This window comes from Mustela nigripes, chromosome 3, assembly GCF_022355385.1.
Source record: "Mustela nigripes isolate SB6536 chromosome 3, MUSNIG.SB6536, whole genome shotgun sequence".
Lineage (NCBI taxonomy): Eukaryota > Metazoa > Chordata > Mammalia > Carnivora > Mustelidae > Mustela > Mustela nigripes.
In genome coordinates, this window is record NC_081559.1 from 194,773,674 (window position 1) to 194,794,227 (window position 20,554).

Genomic DNA, 20,554 nt, shown 5'->3' on the forward strand with positions numbered 1-20,554 from the left:
GTGCAGGGAACAGAGGACGGGAGGTTACGTCTGGAGCACACACCGGCTACACGAGGCTTCATGAAGAGGGGACGTTTCAGGTGACCCCGAACGTCAGAATTTCAGCTGGGAGAGGGTGTTATGACGTGTTCCAGGTGGAAGGAGTTAGACCAGAAGAGTGGGGCAGGGTGGGGGGGGCAGCATCCGTGTGGAAAGGGGAGAGTGATTTAAAACCGGACGTAGCAGTTGAAGCAAGCGGTGCAGAATGAGTGAGGGCCACCCCGTCCCACGGTCAGAAGGTTCCACGGCAACCCCCAGAACGGGACAGCGACCAGCTCGGAGCAGGTGGGGAGGCACGGAGCAGGCGCTAGAGCAGAAGCCACAGGAGACAAAGGATCAAACGTTTGAGCCTTGGGAAGTCGAGAAGGAGGCTGGGCTCCAGCACACGAGCAAAGCGCCACGCGGATGTTCCAGAGCGGAGGGGCTGGCACAGAACCCGAGGACAGGTCGACCATTTAAAGTCACTCACAGAGAAGGAGCAGATGGGAAGGCGGAGAGACAGAGAGGAGGGAAGGAGAGAGCTACAACCACTCCCAGGAGGGACGCAGAGAGGGCCCAGGGAGACAGAGGCCCGGAGTCGGGGGGTGGGGGGGTTCAGACAGAAGCCGGTGCCCCGCGTGTGCCCAGCAGCTGCCGAATGAACCAAGAGGATGTCTGTGGAGCAGCGTCCAGGCAAGGGAAGGCAGAGAAGCCTAAATACTGCGGAAAGAGCTAAGCCTAAGTCTGTTTGGTAGTCTATGAAATGGTCATTTAAAAACCCAAAACTTCAAAATACTCACCAAACATCCACACATCACTAGCTGAGGTAAAACGTCGAAAATTGATGGACTCTGGAGCCATCCACTTAATTGGCAATTTTCCTTTGGAAGCTAGAAGATTAATTTTAGAAAGTGAATTTTCCTTGTTATCTGCTCAAGGATCTAACAGTTACAGCTCGCTGAGATTTTCAGTATCAAAATAAAAAGCTTTAAATAGCTGACCCCTTGGGCTTTGCTAATCTGGAAGAACTATCCTTTGTTTCCTCAGTGTGGTGAGGTCATCTGGAGTGATCCGGTCAGCCTGTGGCGTGGAAACAGCGCTGCAGGCCTCCGCTGTGTGGACAGGCGGGGGGCGTGGGAGGCAGAGGGAGCCCGGCTAGCTGGTGCTCCCAGCCGTGACTTGCTGTGTGGCAGATCCTAACCCACTGGCCGGACACTGTTCTGGAGGGAGCATGTACACGCGCGTACACACGCCACACAGATTAGCTTCAAACCCTGCGAACAGCTCAGCTTGCTGGTTCTCCTTCCTTCAGAAAACGAGGCTCAGACACATTTCGTGACTTGCCCGAGGCCACCGCCACCGGGAGCCCGAGCTGGGGTTTGAGCCAGAGCAGCTGGTGCTGTCCTGCCCTGCCCTGCCCCCCCCCCCACCCCATCCTCCCGCAGAGACAGGCCAGTCCTCCCCTGCCCCGCGCCCACACGTGACCCCGAAAGCACTGAACAGGACTTCGGTAGCTGCACATTTCCGTGCGCACGGAATACGGAATGAGGACTGACCACGGTGCCTGCGCGGCTGTGTGCAGGGCAGGACAGCTGATGGATGGAATGAAAAAGTACACTTCTTAGGTGAGCCTACATCATCCGTCCCTAGAGGCCTCACGAGCCTTCCTTCTGTGCCACAAAGGAAATAACTTGCCACTTCACAGAACTGTCCTTCAGCTGCTGGGTGACAAGAGGAACGCCCAGAGTACCTGCCCTTGCGGACTTCTAGCTCTAAAAGGTACAGTACGGGTGTGACCCGGACTCTGAGTGAACGCCAGATGCCCCGGGAGCAGAGAAGGCCCACGGCTGAGCGGTGTGTCTGGGAAGGCAGCAGGGGCGCTGGGGAGCGCGAGTCCACGTCAGAGGGAGCCTAGGTTCATAGAGGTGCCTGCGCTCTGCTGGCCTCATCTGGACACCTCCTGTGAGCCACGCGTGCCTCTGAGTCCCTTCAAGCTGAAGATAATTTCACTCGAGTCACTTCTTTTTTCCCACTTAACTTCAAGCACCTTCATGACAAGTGGAGTCAAATCCTCGGTTCGATTCCTTCTAAACTACTTATTCCTGCGTCCTGAACCCCCAAGAACCCCAGCCTCTAGGGGGTGTCCTCCTGCAGCCCAATGGGGTCTGGACTTAGGCACCCGTCCGAGATGACGAGGAATACATGAACTTGTCAGCGGCTCACTTTAAATGCCGTCAGCGTGACGCGAAGGCTCCGTCACCACACTGCTTGGAGGTCAGCTCCTGACTGGGAGTCCGGGACCTGGACCGCTCAGGGCTTGAGCTGGACAGCAAACGTATTTTAAAACAGCAGAGAGCAAAAAATAAAAATAAAAATAAAACAGCAGAGAGCTGCTTGATCATCTTTACGTTAAATGACTAGCTGAAATGAACGAACAACCCAAGAATTCTTTTCTCGTATAGCAGCACATCTCGGTTAAGACTGCCTCGGGCTGTGGCGTACTGAAGGCACATGGAAAGGGAACAGACATCAGCCCTGCAGTAAGATGAAGGAACTAGTTTTGTATGTAAAAATCTCATTTTGCCACAATACAAGAATTTTAAAAAGTGAGAAAGAAACTGGCCTTTGAAGTGGTAGTAAGAATTAGAATACATACTAAGAGCATAATAAATCCAAACCACAACTGAAATATTAGGAGTAGGAACATTTGTTAATAAAAATATTTGTTCTGTAATAATTTAAAGAACCAAGTCGAACTGATTCCAAAATTGGAAGAAGAATCACATGAGCTAGATTTCCGCTCTGAAACCAGCCGACAGAAGTCTCTGGGTGAGCAGACTGGAGTCCTCGGCCCGACTGCTTCCACCGGGTCAAGCCCCCGCCCCACTTGCGGAGGTGTCTGACTGCGGTCGCCAGCTGGAGACGTGCTGACTCCAGGTTTTGGCCACTGGAAATACAGTTGTAGTGAACACTGAAATGCAGTTTCGCGTGCACGGCATGTCTCGCTTCAGGAGTGTGCCCGCTGGACTGTACGGCAGCTGCACAGCTGACTCAGCAGGGATCTGTGAAGCTCTTCCTGAGTGGCTCTGTCATTTTACATTCTCACAAGCAATCTGGGAGTGATCCAGTTTCTCTGCATCTTTGCCAGCATTTGGTGTTATCACTATTTTTAATTTTAGCGTTCTGACATGTGGGCAATTATACCTCGTCACGGTCTGAGCCTCCATCCGGGCTTCTCTGCCCTCCACATACCCTCTTCAGTGAAGCCTCTCTTCCCACTGTTTGTCCATGTCATATTCTTGTTTTCCCTGATGAATTCTGAGAGCTCATTCTACCCTGTGGACACCAGTCCTTTGTGGAATCACTTGTGGTTATGGGGGGACCCTGTGCCCAGCAGAGATCCTCCAGGTCTGCACCTTCCCTTTCACCCCCGAACAGGTGTTTTGCAGAACAGAGAGTTTCAATTTCGATGAAATCCCATCTACCGAGTGTCTCCTTTTATGGATCATGTTTTTGGTGTCAGGTCTAAGGACCCTTTGTCTAGCCCTAGACCCCAACGATTGACTCGTATGTCCTTCCTAAAAGTTTCACAGCTTTATGTTTTATAATTAAGCCTAAGAGCCCCTGACCCAAGGGGTGACTCAAGCCGAGGTCCATTCTTTGTCTCTGGATGTCTAACTGCTCTGGCCCCATGGACTAAAAGGCTGTCTTTCTTCTACTGAACTTATTTTATGCCTCTGTTGAAAATCAGCTGAGTTTATTAAAGACCACCTTTTTAGGAAATAAAAATCCTTGAAGATTCTGAGCTTACTGCCTCTTTACTACTCTGACTCCTTACCTTTGTAGTAAGTACTGTCTTCCATGTATCGGGATAATCCAAAGTCTCCTAGTTTTACACAATCATTTGAGGACACCAGAACGTTCCGAGCAGCAATGTCCCTGATAAGGAAGAATTTGGGAAAATAATTTTAATACGAGGAGAAACAAACCCACAAAGTCATCTATATTATATAAAGACACAATGACAGGCATTTTGAAAGACAGCTTATGGACAATGCAAACAGATTTATTATGCACTGAAAAAAAGAACACTTTTATGATTTTACTTCAAGTATATTCCTTTTGGCAGAAATTTACTCATTAATATGATGAATAGTGTTTTGATCGGCAGCAAAATATATTCTCAAATAACAAGTATGAGAATAATGCATAAAAAAGGCATTCTGACTTTCCCTACAATCGTATTAGCACCTGCATCAACAGAGAGGCTGCACGACGGGGCTCGTAACCCTGCCGCTACAAAGGGATCTCATCACCGGAAGTCAAAGCCGTCATCCAAACCCTTGTCCATGATTTGGCTGACGGAATTTATTTTCACGCTGGGTAACAAAGTAGTGGGCAAACCAGAAGGGCTTTCCCTTGCATTCCAATCAGGGCCTCGGATGAGAAACAGAAATGCCACAGCTCCCGCCAGATGTCACGCATGACCCTCTGGGGTCCCGGAGGCCCGGGCCAGTGTCCGTTTTAGGTCCACATGCTCACAGCTCTGGAGCCGTGTATGGGCTCTCAGTAGCATCTGTGGAGGAGAGAACTGACCCAAACGCAATGTTCACAGCTAATGGGAGGAAAACCTAAACGTGCGTACGAACGGGCCTTGGGTCTTCCCTGCACCAGGACAGGTGCCGCTTGACTTCCCGATACCATCTACGTACCACAGAGTCCAGGGGTAGAAAGGCTCACGGGGCACATTGAGCATTTCCTCCTTCGGGTTTCCCCGCTACACCCCTCCCCCGCCCAGAGGGCAGCTCGACAGCTTTATGACTGCATCTTACCTGTGCACAAATCTTTTGCTCTCCAGATACGCGAGAGCTGTACTAAGTTGATAGGCATAGAGGATCAGAGACGCCAGATCCAAACTGTACTTCCTTACTTGCAGAAATGACCTCAGCTTTGCAACAGCAAACAAGATAAAAAAAAAAAAAAATTAGTGACAGAGAACAGATATCAACAGCTAAGGAGCTACATTCAACAATACTGCCCATTTCCAAACATACTTTTATGAGAATGGCTTCAATTCTCCCCTAAGATGAAGGGGCAGAATGAAACTTATTAGCTCAGAAATAATGGTTAATCGTTTGGTATTTGAATCCTATTCAAAAACTGAAATCTTCATGATTGTGGACAAATTTCTGAAAAAATACAGGAAGACGCTGCAGGGAAATGAAGAGTGTGAAGTATCGCCGCGAAGGGCCGGGGGGACAAGGACCGAGTCGGGTCGGCCGCACGTACTGGCACAGCGCGCCTGCACCCCAGGCAGACCCGAGGACCGGCAGGCCCGCACCCAGGCAGACCCGAAGATAAGGTGACGAGGAAGGGGAGGCAAGAAGTTCTCCCGGCTTCCTCCAGCAAGCTTCGGGTACAGAAAGGTGTTGGGTATTGACCCCACGGGGCCTGTCAGTCCTTATTACCACTGTCACGACCGATTCAGCTAAATGCCAGCACGGCAAAGGAAGGCAGCTGAACTGAACTCTAATTCTACAAAATCAGTCCACAAAGGAGAAATATTTAGTAACAGTTTAAGCCAGAAAAACCAGCAAATTCTCCAAAGGCAAAAGCAGAAAAATACTGTGAATGAAAGATATATGTAAGCTCTGTGTTTTCTTCGGAAAGGTAGGGCAGAGGAAGAAATGCCGCTGTAGAGGCCTGAAGTCCTGTCGCCCAGCAAACGCGGTTATCGAGTGCGGAGGAGAGCAGCGGGGGGCCCGGAGGAAGGGAGGCACGTGGGCCCCAACTGTCCTTTGACACCCGCGCATCAGAACCCCTATCTCCACGGAAAGCCAAACTGTGCTTGGGGTCCTTCAGAAGTGAAGGAAAGTACGTAACGTTTCAGGCTAAATCACTGAGCTTTAATACCAGAAGGGCAAGTGTGGTCACCTGGAGAAGGGACTTGTGTCCCTCTGCGAGCAGGCTGGCTACGGCGTGGCCCGGACAGACCGCCTGCCCTGCGGAGGGTCTCATCTGCCAGGCCTGGGCGGGGGCCCAAGAATCTGGCTTCTAACAAATTTCCAGGTGACGGTGACATAGAAAGCAAGGAATTTCTGTGTCCCGGAGAAAGTCAAGTAAGGAGATCTGTCCACATATGTTACTCACACTTTCAAAAGAAACTGTGACTAATATCGGTTGGTCGGAAAGACGCCATAAAACGAATTCTCAAACAGTAAGGAACTGCAGGTTTACCAAGATGCAGCATTCATTTGCCTGCATTCCGTTAGGAGCACCCCTTTCTTCCTTGGACCCCTGGGCTAGCATCAGGCGGCAGCACCAGAGAGGAAGACAGATCCACAGGGTCACCACTGCCTCCAGCACTGACGTTATAGTCTCCGAGCCTGAACCACAAGAGTGTCCTTCACACACCCCCGCCCCTTACACAAAGGACACCAAACACCGGAGTTGGCCGAACGAACGCCAAGCACGGACTGCCGTTCCACTGTGGCTGTGACAAAGGGGCTGGCAGCACCGAGACACCAGGTGCGGGTCGGGTACCTCTCCAAGCGTGCACAGCTCCATGATTATCCAGACGGGGTTCTCCGTGATGACGCCGATCAGCTTCACAATGTGAGGGTGGTCGAACTGCCGCATCGTCACTAGGGAGAAACAGTTGTCCAGGTTATTCTCTGACACAGCAGTAAGGAAGGGTGGCCGAGGCGCTCTCTGGAAATGAACTAGTTAAGACAGAAGTCATGGCCAGGGTCTGTCTTGTCCTGAAGATACTGGAAACAGAGATCTAAGAACAGGATTAAAGACAGACTTGTTTTTGTTTTGTTTTGTTTTGTTTTGATGGAAGTACAATACGATTTTGATGAAAATGATAATACACCAATAAAGTCAATATGACTTACTCTATGACTTATTAATTTACTGGACGGTTGGGTGGTTAATATTTCCTGAAATGGACGGTAGAAGGCATTTGTTCCATGTCCATGTAAGGAGGGACCCCAGGACTCAATCACACGACCAGTGTCTACTGAGCACACGACCAGTGCTGTGCTGGGCACCGGCCTGGGCAGTGAGCACAGCAGACACGGTCCCAGCCCCGTGGAGCCTGAAGCTGAGAGAGGGCAGTACTAATTTCTAGGCCATGTTGTTTAGTTTCAAATACTTAGGAAGGAGAGAATGTGGTCCTGTGACAAAGCCTCCTGAGGAGAAACTACGCTAAATACGTGGTCAGATGAGAAGGGGCAAGCGCTGTGAAAGCAGGGAGGACGTCCCAGCCTGAGGGCAGGTGGAAAGGGCAGGACGAGGGCCTGGCAGAGAACGGCTACCCACGCATGACCCTCCCCACAGTCTCATCCGGATGCGTGAGCGGGGAGCCGCAGGGGCGGCTGTGAGGCAGGGTCAGGGCACGGGGCATGGTCCCGGCTCTCTCCCTGGTCTGTGAGCTCCCTCACGCGGGGACCGCGTCTGTCCTGCTCATCCCGAACTCTAGGGCGGGAGGCAGCCAGGTAAGACTCCTTTCTACGTCTGCCTAGTCCCAGCGCCACATTATGCTCAGCCACATGGGTCCCGAAGGATACGGGGTCAGTGATCTGTCTGCCCTCACACCCCGAACACCACGGCTTACCTGGAGCGACGTGTGGACACGCGCCTCTACAGATACGGGTATTAATTTGCAAGGTGAGACAGTAACACGGTCGCCACAGACAAGTCAGAGTGTTACCGTTCTTACTTCCGCAGAGACCACTTGCATTTCACAGGTAAAAAGTCACAGGGAGTTCCATAGAAATTTCTAGAAACTTACAGGCTTCTTGAAGGAATTTCTCTCTCACGCTGTCCGAAGTAGAGTTTTTACATGTTTTAATTGCAACCGCCAGCGCTGGGTTCTCCTGTGTTGGGGAAATTTCAGAATCACACACAAAAGCAAAAACAGCTTCTTTTTACGCATCAGTGGGCACATTCAGGAAAAGCTGCGTGACTGGCAACTACGCGGATTCCGGACCAGACAGAATCAGAACTGAAAATCTCAAGAGGAACACTTCAAATACTCTACAAAGTCCCCAGAAAAAATGTCCAGGCAACGTTAACATGTTGTAGGTCGTTCGTTCCTTCACTGTGCCACATTCACCTCCTGCTACCGGCCAGGCCACCTCCCAGGAGCTCAGGGTGCACACTGAACAACAGGCAGCCAAGTTCCCTGTTCTGCCCCAGGTCACCTTCCTGCTAAGAAGGGACAACACACACAAGACACCAGCTGATCACAGGGTACGTTAGTGGGTAACGGCGCTGTGGACAAGGAAGGAGCGTGTCCTGATGTGCGAAGCAGAGACCAGGACAACTAAAACCAAAGGAGAGCGGAAGGGACCGCCGAGAGCTGGCCAGGGGCACAGCGGGGGTCACGGATGCTCTGGGACCTGAGGGCAGGCGTGGTGACAGGCTGGCGGCTGGGACGAGTTTGCGGCAGTGCAGGGGGGGCAGGGAGGCGTTGCACTGGCCATGAGACGTCCAGTCAGGTTTCTGGTGAGACAAAGGTTAGCGGCAGCTCAGCTCGGACGAGGCCTGGAGGCGCAGGAGAGGCAGCGGAGGCCCACAGGAGAGTGGGAGGAGAATGGGGCGGAGTTCAGGGTCAGATTCGGGCTGGAGGAGCTCCTGGAGCAGACGGAGCACTCACCCGGGCACCCTGCAGCGCGGAGCTCAGGGAGGGGGAGACGCGCAGTGACTAAGAGTGTGACTGGCAACGGGGAGAGAAACCAAGAAGACGCGTGGACCCGCCTGCAGAAGAAGGTGATGTTTTCTTGAACGAGTTCAAGAAATGAGGTCATTCCCGACCTCGACCACCGTGCGTGGTTCTCGTTAGCGAGGCCAGGACGCTCAGCTCCGCCCGCCCCGACCTGGTCTCTGCCAGGGACACGGACTCCTCCTGCTAGAGACTGTGGGGCCGCACGTCCTGTCCCGTTACGGAGGCAGGAAGGACAAGGACAGACCGGGGGAGTGAGAAGCGGGAGAACTCAGCGAAGGGACCAAGGTCTCTTCACCGTGGTTGCTGCGTCCTGACTCCCTCCCTCCCCGGAGGACCCCGAGAGAGGAGGAGGTCAGATCCAGGCGCCATCAACGGGGGGTGTGAGGAGCGAGCGTCCAGCCCTGAGGCCGCAGAGGGCTGGACGCTCGCGCTGTCTTTATTCTCCACAGGTTTTGAACATTTCTGTCCTTTTTGTAAAGCATCTCACTGGGCCTACAGGTTGTGAGGCGGCCGGACGAGTTCCAGGCGGGTCTGAGATCCCCATTTCATAGACAGGCCGGCAGAGCCTGAGGGGTCTAGCGGCTTGCCCAAAGTCGCCTTGCTGGTAAGTGGCATGTCCCCTCTGTGACAGGGACTGGGGCAGCGTGTACGTGTCACAGGCAGCAGGGAGTGGCAGCAGCTCGGGGACGGAGCTGCTGCTTATCACATGATCTGGCTCTGAAATGGTTCCCACCCCAGATTCCTGAGCCGGGATGAAGCCTGAATTTGCGAAGCTCTCTCCTCTCGAAGAGTCCTTGCTACGGTGGTGAGTCACCGTCCATGTAAAGAGCAGCCTCAGGCAGGAAGGACTGGCCTGCGAGGACAGTGGGAAGACGAGACACTGCTTCCCGCCTCCTCGGGGCAGGAACATCCCAGGGCTCAATCCCAGGGCCAGCTCGACGTGAGGCCATCTCACGGAGTGCCAAGTCCTACATCTGCACTGACTTCCAAATTCTCTCTCCAGCCCTCCCTTTGTCTTTCAGCCCAGACTCTGACATCCAACCCACCCCATGTCCTATCTTGACGAGGACACAGCAAAGTTACTTTAAAGTTGATACGACCAAAACAAAACTCCAGATATCCCACTGTGATGGTTCTTTTTATGTGTCAAGTTGACTGGGCCACAGGGTGCCCAGATAATTCGGTCAAGCATATTCTGAGTGTTTCTGGATGGATTTAATGATAGTGAAGCAGGTTGCCCTCCCTAATGTGGTGGGCTGCATCTGATCAGCTGAAGGCCTGACTAGAACAAAAAGCTGATCTTCTCTCCTAAATAAGAGGGAATTTCTTCTGCCCAATTACCTTTGAGCTGGGACACTGTTTTTTCTCCACTCTTTGGACTATTCCTCCACTGGCTATGCTGGGTCCTAGGTCTTCAGGCACAGACTGGAAGCAAGAAGCCCTCAGCTCTCCTGGGCCTCCAGCTGCAGATCTGATGAAATCAGCTTCCAGGATCACATGAGCCAACTCCTAACGAGGCTGTTTTGAAGGCACCCACAGCCTTCTGTTTTCGGGGGAGTCCCCACTAATACACCCACCACCAGACGCCTTTCCTCTCCTTACTGTTTCCACCTCACTCGGGACACGGAAGTCATGCAGATGCTCAAGGTCAACAACCTACCAGTCAGTTCTGACTCCTCAGTTTCCCTCGGCTCCCACGATCCGACAATCCAGGAGCAGGACCCGGGCTCCTGCCTACAGCGTGCATCTGACAGCCGCCTGCCCAGCCCCTGCCACTGCTGTAGGCTCTCTCTGCACCCACTCTCCCTGAGGCACCTCCTGTGCCCAGGACACTTGGGAGAAAAAGCCCAGCGCCCTGCCGTGGCCCCCCGGAGGCCCCCTTCACTCAAACCTCGCACACCCAGCCTCATGTTCTATGCTCCAGCATCATTTCCTGTGGCTGCCCTTCTTGTTCTGCCTGACTGGAAAGCTCCTGCCCCAGAAATCTGCACTGAGATTCATGCTCAAACCGTCCTGTCTAAAACAGCGCCTGCCGTGTTCTCCCTGCTGCTCTGCACGACAAGCTCTGAGCACAGAACTGTCCGGGACAGGCCTCTCAGGTTATCACAGTGTCCTTATGCCTCACATTTTTATCGTACATTTATCATACATTACAACATACACGATGCTGCCACTTACACCATTACTATTTTCCATCGCTGAAATGTCAGTTTCAAGACAATAGGTACTTTGTTGTCTTGTTTGCCAAAAAAATCCCCTTACAACAGTACTGAATTCATAGCAGTTGCTCAATAAATATTCGCTGAGTTAATGAATGCTCTTAAAACCTTTCTTTTGAATGCAGATGCTATTTACAAGTCAGCTGTGGTGCACTTTAGCTAAAAGTGTATTCACTTTAGATTTCACACTAATTGCACATCATACAATTCCAGAATATTAAACACTTTCAAATGAGAGAAATATAAACAGTACAATGACTGCAACAGACGTGGGTCCCTCTCTTAGCCTGCAGGGTGCAGGACTCCAGGTGGTGATGGTGGCCCGTGCCCAGCAGGACGGTCGCTGCTAGCACAGAATGGGAACAGGAGCTACGGGATCTGTCTGTTAAATGTCTGAGCGGAGAGCCTTCTTACAGGTGCCAGCCACACAGCAAGGCTGAGATGGAACTACTTTGCTTTGAACTGTTTCAGTAACTGTTTTCCTCAACTAGATGGTGAACATCTTTAGGACCAGGACCACGAATTCTACCTCCATCTAAATATAGGGCCAACTGGTATACTCCAGAAATGACACAAAATGTCCTTTTTAACAGGAATTCTGTATAACAACAATAGGAAGTTCTTAAGACCACAAAACCGTCTAGTCTGTGAATTCATACTCAAATATCGAACATGGTTTTACACAAGACAGCAGAAGACATGCAGAGAAGTACTGCTCCCCAAGAACCCGCAGTTTCAAATGGATGCCAGACCCGAGACTCCGTGGGCAGCACAGGGACGAAAGACCATGGCGAACAGAGCCAAGGGCCAGTCACCCATGGTGCAGCGTTTGTGGCTGGACAGTAGAAGCCCGGGGGCGCTCAGCTGCCAGAGGGGCTGGGCTGGTCACAGAGAACGGAATGTTGAAGAACTCAGTTCAAAGTGAGCAAGACCAGACCAGAACCTGGGCAAAGCTGGTTTTTTGTTTTAGCACCTTAAAAAGAGGCAGATTCAAACATACCTGGGAATTGCTCAAGGTATGACTTTTAAAGGAGTTTATAATACAAGCAGTACATAGGGGACAGAGAAGTCTCAAAGGTTCAAAGCAAATACCACACCGGCCTCCACTATGCCTCCATAGAAGACATGACCAACGTCCGAATTACTAAAAAGTAGCAGACATTGGAAAGGCTTTAACAAATAAATTCTGAGAAGGGTTATTCTAGGACTAATTAAGAGAAAAAGAGATTTAAAAGCAAGTTCTTAAGTCTAAGATCATAATGATGACAGAACTTGCAAGTGACCAGCAGAGGCTCAGATGGTGATAGAGATGCCCGACCACCTTGCCAGACGCAACGGCGTGTGCAAGCCTCTAGAGGATGCTGTGTCCATGGCTCCTGGAATGACCTGCAGCCCATGCGTGGCCCACCTGACCCCACCCCTCACCTTCTGTGCCCCTCCCCTCGGCAGACACTGGCCTCCCGCGGACAGCTCCCTCCCTGCTTCAGAGCTGTGCTCCGTGTCACCTATCAGAAGGCCTTCTCCAACCATCTCGCGGGGGGGGGGGGGGGAGACACCCCGACCTTCTCTTCTTCCCCACGCGACATTTAGTGTATTTGTTTTTGTCTGTTCCTTTCTGTCTCAGAGAGAAGTGAAGTTCTGTGAGGGCAGAAATTGTGCCTGTTTTGTTCATTCTTATGTCCCCACCACTTTGCTGTCACTTGCTGGGTGACTGAGAAATTGTTGGTGAAATAATGACTTGAGGCTCCAGGGGCAGGTTCCTGGCCATGACGTGTGCTGAGCTGCAGTCTGACTGATGACTAAAAATCCTCGAAGAACCATTCTGTGATCTGACAGAACACTGAAGGACGTAATCCGGAAAAGGGACTTAACAGGAGCCCCAAGGAATGAATAGATTCCTTTGCGTGGCAAAATCAGACACCCACACGAAGAATAAAATAAACACTCACTTATGGACAGCATAGGTCAGGGAGATATTCACAAAAAAGTGTGAACCCTGGTATTTTTCTGGTGCTGGGGCTCATTCAACAAATATTTAATGAACACTACACAATGGGTATCTAAAAAAATGTCCTCTTGTATTTTCACAACTAAAATGGATTATTTTAAAGATGCATGAAATAATGCCCACTAACCCTGCCTTTATCTGTGTGGTCCTGGTAAGTCACTGAATTCTAGAGACCAGGGGGAGCTCTGAGCCCACTGTGTGCAGCTGCCCGAATTCCAAGTCAAGAAGCCACAGTCTCCTGCCTCTCAGCTGGGTGTGGCCAAGTCGCAAATTTAGCAAGTCTTCCAGTAACTTTAGATGCAGGGCTTTTTCTACTGCATTTTGCCCCAAAGAACAGAGTTAAGAGAATCAGGAAGATAACACAGAGTAAAAAAAATAATAAATAAATAAAATAATAATAATTAAAGAAGAGTTAACAGCTAGAAATCCATAAGAAATGACAGAACTGTATATTAAGTACAAAGGAAAAGGCTTTAGAAACTGAAGTTTTTAAAAAATGGAAACTCTAATTTGTTTAGTGACATGGTGACAATTATCTGTTGCTCCTGACAGAAACAAAAACCAAAAAAAGCTCTTTTAGCTCTTTGGTAACAAAAGTAATGATCACGGTGTCACTAGTGCACGTGCAGAGGATATGAAAAAGTGAAAGATACGGAACTACTGGGGAAACTGCCAAAGCAGGGGCTACACCAAAGGTCAATCCTTTGTGTTACGATAGATCTTCCTTGACCCGAGATGGAGCTCACGTCTGGATAAACGCACCGCACGCTGAAAACATCCCAAGCTGAAAGTGTGTGCGATACATCTGGGCTCCCCAACGATACAGCTGAGCCGTGCCCCCTCACAGGCGCCCGCAAGCGCTCACCTGGGCCCACAGCTGGGCAGTCATTTCACATGAAGCGAATTTTATAATGAAGCGTTGACAGCTCGTGCAGTTTGCTGAATCCTCCCCTGGGGGGGACAAACGGAAGGGCTGTGCGGGCACAGAACGGATGTCAGTGTCTCGGTAGTGGGCCCTCACGCTGGCGGCCGCCACCCTGCATGAGGACAGGGGCTGTGTGTACCCCTAGCCTGTGACAGGATCCAAGTTCAAAATTCCAAGTATGGTTTCTACTGCGTGCAGGTCACTTCTGCACTGACATAAAGTCGAAAAACTGTGTTGAACCACCCTGAAGTGCAACCATCGTAAGTTGGGAAGAGTCCGTATGCCCTTATCAGCACCATCTGTGTACACCTGTTAGTTAAAAAAGTTTCTTGACAAAGTATGTACTATTATTTTATCTTCCTTTTTTTTAAAGTAGGCTCCACATAGGTGTGGAGCCCAGTACTGGGCTGGAACTCACAACCCTGAGATCAAGACTTGAGCCGAAACTGAGTTAGGCATTTAACCAACTAAGCCACCCAGGCACTCTGTACTATTATTTTAAAATTGTTGCTGTAATAAAACCATGATAACCAGCGTGGGCAGGGATGCAGAGAAAGGGGTGCTCTTACACGCTGCCGTTCGGGATGGAAATGCACAGCTTCTCTGGAGACAGGTCAGCAGTGAGTCAGAGTGGAAGAGTTACCATGTGACGCAGCAACTCCACGCCCAGAGCTTTCCTCACGAGAACTGAAAACTCCTCACACACGGTCCGGTACAGGAGTGCTCAGAGAGCCCTGATTTCTAGCAGCCAAGACATGGTAACAACCCAAATGACCACTGACGGACAAATGGACAAAAAATGGCTCCACCCATCCAATCGAATGTTATCCAGCATTGAAAAGAAATGAAGTCCCGATAACACTTCAGCATGGGTGACCCCTAAAAGCACACCAGCTGGAAGAACCCGCCACAAAGGCCACTTATCATATAAGTCCATTTATATGAAATGTCCAGAAAAGGCAAAACTACAGAAGCAGGAAACAGATGAGAGGCTGTGGGGGCTGGGGGGGAGGTGGAATGGGAGTGACTGCTCACTGATGTGGGGGCTTCTTTCTGGGGGAAAGAAAGTTCTAGAAGGACTGTGTAGTGGGTTTTACAACTCTATCAATATACTAAAAAACCACTGAGTTGTATGTTTTAAGAAAAATGAATTTTACAGTATGTGATCTATACCTCAAGAACACTATTATTAAAGAAATAATTTTAAAAATGTGTTGTTCTCTTCTGAAGGGCACTTTGGGGCAAATTAATGCTCTTTCCTTGAGGACGCAGTAGGTGGCATCAGCAGCCTCCTGCTGTTGACGCTGGTCATCTATCTGTCGACTCTGTGCTATGGAACGATCACTGCGGAATCAGTTACTGAGGAGAGAGGCTGAGGGATTAAAATGAATAAACGGCAGACCCAGCCCTCTAGGAGCTCCGTGTGCCATTTTTCTGTTTCTGATACGGCACATACGGTGACACAGAGGAGGAGCTTTGTAAAAGACAGGTGTGAAGAACTAGGGACTCATGAAGACAAACAAGGGGCCACAGTCAAAAGTAGCGCAGGGTGCTGGTTGCCGCAGAGGACTTACTGGGCTCATGTAGACGCCTTGATGGACGTCTCCAAACTGGCCTTCCCCGATGCACCGTCCAAGCTCGATTCTTTCTCTCTGAATCTCATAATCCCTGGCTGCAAAACATGGCATATGTAAGTACCACATTCCCAACGCCGAGAGTACACTTGACGCTGGTTTCATTTCATTATCATCCATGAGTACAGATCGCGCTGGCGGCACGTCAGTCTATGAAAATGCTTTAAACGGAGTGGAATTCTCTTAAACGGTATCTTCAAAGGAATTACATAAACTGTTACGGCATCGCGTGAACTACCAAAACCATGTAAGTTCTATTAAAGGTAGATTTTTTCCGTATTTTTTAATGTCGATTTAGTTTTTATCTGTCTGATAGTTTTCTAAGCAGTTTCTCCAAAGTAGTAAATTATATGCTTAAGTAATCAGTGCTATTAGTTTAGGTATTAATATATGAAAGGCTAAAAAACACAGTTATTTAAAGCAATTATTTAACAAATAACTGAGGGTTGAAAACATGGAGGTAATAGAAAAACTGTGTCATGAGAAACTTTATGTTTTTAAAAGTTTAAGAGTTTTCCACTTTCTTATGATCCTATCTATATTATTCACAGAGCTAAAAGAGTTTAAAGAGGTCGCTTCTAAAAACTAATTTCAAAATCAGGTGACTTGAAATCAAGGTTGAACATATGACATTATAAATTATAAGTATTTTACATTTTGCGAGCATTTGCCTCAAATTAATGTATTAAGTTGTTGTGATTTCATATGAATCCAATTATTTAGTAGGCTGCTGAGGCACACGGAAGTAAACACCAACTAGAAACCTCATCAATTGCTTCTAATCCAGTTAATGGCGGCAGCGACCCAGCTGCACGACCCACACCGTGCACAGTCCATTAGTGCGGAACAAAACGACAGCCAAATGGTTCCAAAGTCTCTCCCTGGTTTACCAAATTATAAACCGCACAGAAAGGTCCAACCCAAATTTTAGACGGCTCTTTCCTCTTTAAAATCAGTTTAGCTAGTAGTTCCATTGGTTTAACAGCACGAATAAACCGATGGAAAGTAGTTGAAAGATAAAAGTTAACTGAAAACTGAAACATCCCACGTCATTCCACAGGTTGCAATTGGCAAGCAAATGCAGTTATTTTAAAGGAGTCCTGTTACCTTCATCTATTCCATAGCTTTCTGCATTGCAATCAAGGGAGAAAAAAATTGAAGACCTTGCTTAGAAATAACTAATAGCAATTAGGTTAACAACAACAAACTCGGAGAGTACATTTCAACATTTACTTTGCTAAGTATTTTAACCACAAACATCAGTTTAAAAAAAAAAAAAAAAAGAGGACTAAACACAAGCAAACTCTGAATCTCCTTAAATTACCTCGATGTGATGCCAACAATGCTTTTCAACCTCCAGTCGCAAACTCCTGCCCTGTGACTCATTTCTGTGGGGCCTGGACCTTCACAACTCAACACGCGACAGCAAGCGCACAGGTGCAAACTCGGACAGGCTGCAGGGGTGTGTGAGTGACTAAACGGCTAACCCAAATTTCAACATTTTCCATGTTGCTGTGCAAGCCAAAATACCCAAGTTTCAGCGCTTCCTTCTGTTTCGAACCACTCTCTGATACCAGAGCTCTTACAGGGGGACATAGGGCGCCCCTGGGACAGCACAGGCCTGATGCTGGGAGCACCTCTTGAACGTGCACAGTTAATCTAAACGAGAGCATCTTTTAAAACAGTCATACAACAGGGTAAATAAAGCGCCTGGAACATGTAGTTTTCAGGTATGTCCGGCTCTACTGGAATCGGGACATCAGATGTTCAATTATAAAGGCCTCTGGGGTTGTATGCAGACACATAACTGTGCCTCTTTTGGAGGGAGGTTTAGAATATATTTTTAAAATTTAAAAAAAGAATTTTTTTAAAAGTAAACTCTATGCCATATGTGGGGCTTGAACTCTCGACTCCAAGATCAAGGGTCACATATTCTACTGAGAGAGCCAGCCAGGAGCCCCAAGACATTTTTTTTGTTAATGTGAATGAAGTTTCAAGTGTGTCTCCAATTGAAGATCTGGGACCACGTCGACCAACATGAGATCCGGGGCTCCCGGGTTCTCCTCTGTCGAGAACCCCCACAGACCAGAGAGAAGCGGAGCACGGCAGGAAGGGCAGGAAGGGCATGACCGAAGCCTCCCTCTCTGCACACCTCCCAGCCCGAGCTGTGGGGACCGTGCGCTGGAGGTAGGAAGCTCAAGGGCGGTAAAAGACAAAGTCTCCAACAAACGCAATTCACTGACTGTGTGTATTCAAAGAAGTGAACAGACGCGTGTTTGTATTTATTTAACTTTAAATAATACAATCATCTACACAGAGGAAATTTTGTCATCAGTAAAGGCTGTATTACAGAGTCAGGAAACAAATTAAGAAAACCCTGTAACTAAGCACACGTACTACAGGTATCTGAGCGTTAGGTTTCTGACCTCGGACTTGGCCGAGCCTGAAGCAGAATTCTAAAGTGCACTCAGTGAACTGTTAAAGATAGCTTAAAAACAGTATCTAAAACCTCTAAATGTGAGATATTTAGAAGTTCAATATGGTCAAATCTGGGCCAGAACAAAATCAGAAGCCTACTTACTCGAGGGCATGGTGTAGGTGTCTTCTTCGTCTATGATCTCAGCATAATCATCCGTTTCTGCAGGAAAGGAAGCAGATATGTTGGAAGAGGGTAAATATTTGACCTCCTGGCCTTTGATAGAAGAGGCAAAATGAGCTGCCCGAATGCCGCGCTATGGGGACATACTCTCAAGACCCTATTCCTCCACTTTTGCTCACGCATGAGTCATCTATGGAAATACGGGTGACGTTATGGTGTGTCTGTTGTAACACACAGACTTGTCTCTTGGGGACACACGGTGCTGGCATGGAAGGCCCTTGTGAGAACAGAAAGACATGGAGCTTCTATGTCCAGGACTCGAAGCCCCACATCCGTTCCGACTGCAAAACTGCTTTGCACCAAGCCCGTGCTGAAACCTGCCCTGCCTCTCCTGGGGTCGCTCCGAATAGGACGAGTGCTTCAGAGACTGAAAACCTGACTTTGCTCATAACTAGACTCTACAGCAGAATCTGATGCTGGCCTCTCGGAACACAGAACTGATGGCCTGACTGCTGCGGAGAGTACGTGGGTGACAGATTTTGTTTGCTCTGGGTGGAAGCAGCCCAGGGATTATCTCCTGTCACCCTGCACTCAGACATCCTTAGAGTTTGTGTTAATGCCAAAAGGGTGAAATCTAACCAGAAGAATGAAATGACAAGAAATGGCACGTTACAAGGAGCTCCATTTGGAGGGGAAGTCAAGGACTTGTAGTGTCCACTATTCCCTTCGGTAACACGGTGACTTAGAAATCCGCGTGCGAACCAGCGTGGGAAGCACATCCGAGGAGAACAGCCCTCACTTGGACTCACGGGGAGCAGGGCTGCGCCTGCTTTCCTCCTGCAGTGCGCTGCAGGTTTAAGCTGCTGGGCCGGGAAAGAAGGAGCAGTGCTTCCAGAGCTATCTTTGAGGACAGCTCTTCACAGAGAAAATCTGCCCAAGCATCCACGTTAGCCACGTTAACCCCAGAAACACCGAAAGCTAAATGTTCTTCCTTCTGTGCTGCTCTTACTACTTCACTCAGGTATTAAAATTATAGAAAAGAGAGAATATATACAGGCCACATTCTTTAGGATATCAACCGTCCCACATGTTGCCATGGTAATGATTGAGATCAGACCTCAGAGTTACTGGAAGAGCTGAGTTCTTAATTAGAAGTGATTGAAATACGGAAAAAATTCAGTGGGCAGAATACAGTCCACGAGCCAGTTCTCGGTAAAGCATTCGGGAGTGTGAACCGTCCCCAAGTCCTACCTGGGAGGCAGATCGTCTGTCTCGTTCTCACATGCTCTAGGTAACACTGCTTGCAGGATTAAGAAAAACATTCAATCTACCCCAAACCTTACATTCTTTTGTCTCTCTCTTGCCCCCTCCTATCCTGTTCTCAGCGAACTGGCATGTCCTAGCCTCCAGCTTTGCCTCCGTGCAGGTTTAGGGAGGACCGTGGGAAATGGCCGGAATGAAGGGAGCTACTAAGTAGCTACTAAGCTACTAAGGCACTCTGAGAAAGGACGGACCCAGCAGCGGAGGGATGTGCACATGCAGCTGAGATGAGAGCAGCACACTGCACACACATGGCGTCTACTCATGGTCTTCTCTCTCTTCTGTCAACGATGCCCTCCCTTCAGAAGGCTGACAAAGGCAGAATTTCCACAAGCAACAGAGGCTACCCTCCCTGCCTTCTTTCCTACGAAGCACACACCTGTAGAAGCCAAACACAGCGGGTGAGCCCGGGGCGGCGGGTGACCCTGGCGGTGACAGCTGCCAGACCCCCTGGCCCCTTCCAGCTCCCCCGCTGCCCTGGTCCCAGAGGTGCTTCACCAACCCCGGCCCGCCTCCTGGCTCTCCTGAGGACACGCCCAGATCAATCAGCAGCGCGTGGCTGTGGGGTCACTGCCCACCTGACGCAGGAGGAGGGCACGAAGCTGCCAGAGCTGTCAGAGCAGCCCCTCGCCCAGGACTTGCCATGTGTTGGAGCTCAGTTGCGCTCAGCTGATCCTGGTTTTGGCCAAAATGTCACCCAGCCAGAGACTTTGCCTCTCACTGACCTGCCCCCATCCCCTATCACTGTTCATCATGCTGCATGCTTTACTTTCCTTAGTCCCCGTCACCAACCGGCTGGCAGTCTTTGGTCTCTTGTCCACTGTCTGTCCCTCTCTGGATGGAGAACCAGGGGACCAGAGCCCTTCTCTGCATGGAACACGGGGCCCGGCACAGAGAAGGGGGCGGTCCGTGCTGGCTGAACAGAGGATGACTTCACTGCAATCACGAGGCGAGGAGACCACAGCTGAGGCAGGGACGCGGTGCGGCCTGTGCGGGGCCGAGCAGCCCGGGTGGGGTGGAGCTGCGGGGCGCAGGACAGCCTGCGCCCTCCCGCAAGGTCCCCTCACCTGTCTGTGCTGCAGCCGTGTCCTCACATG

The 20,554-nt window shown here is 49.8% G+C and overlaps 1 protein-coding gene across 11 annotated transcripts in view; it reads right to left on the reverse strand.

Annotated features, from left to right (window-relative positions):
* PTK2 (protein tyrosine kinase 2) overlaps window positions 1–20,554 on the reverse strand; it is a 247,182-nt gene that overhangs the window by 51,948 nt on the left and 174,680 nt on the right. For 8 of the 11 annotated variants that reach the window (XM_059395226.1, XM_059395223.1, XM_059395224.1 and 5 more), the window contains 8 exons: window positions 18,120–18,176; window positions 16,646–16,666; window positions 15,479–15,576; window positions 7,817–7,901; window positions 6,562–6,662; window positions 4,851–4,966; window positions 3,857–3,957; window positions 819–908 (listed from right to left, as the gene is read on the reverse strand). In XM_059395226.1, coding sequence (XP_059251209.1) covers window positions 819–908; window positions 3,857–3,957; window positions 4,851–4,966; window positions 6,562–6,662; window positions 7,817–7,901; window positions 15,479–15,576; window positions 16,646–16,666; window positions 18,120–18,176 — 669 coding nt within the window. The remainder of the gene's footprint in view (window positions 1–818; window positions 909–3,856; window positions 3,958–4,850; window positions 4,967–6,561; window positions 6,663–7,816; window positions 7,902–15,478; window positions 15,577–16,645; window positions 16,667–18,119; window positions 18,177–20,554) is intronic. The other 3 variants (XM_059395222.1, XM_059395218.1, XM_059395221.1) reach the window with 1 other exon arrangement.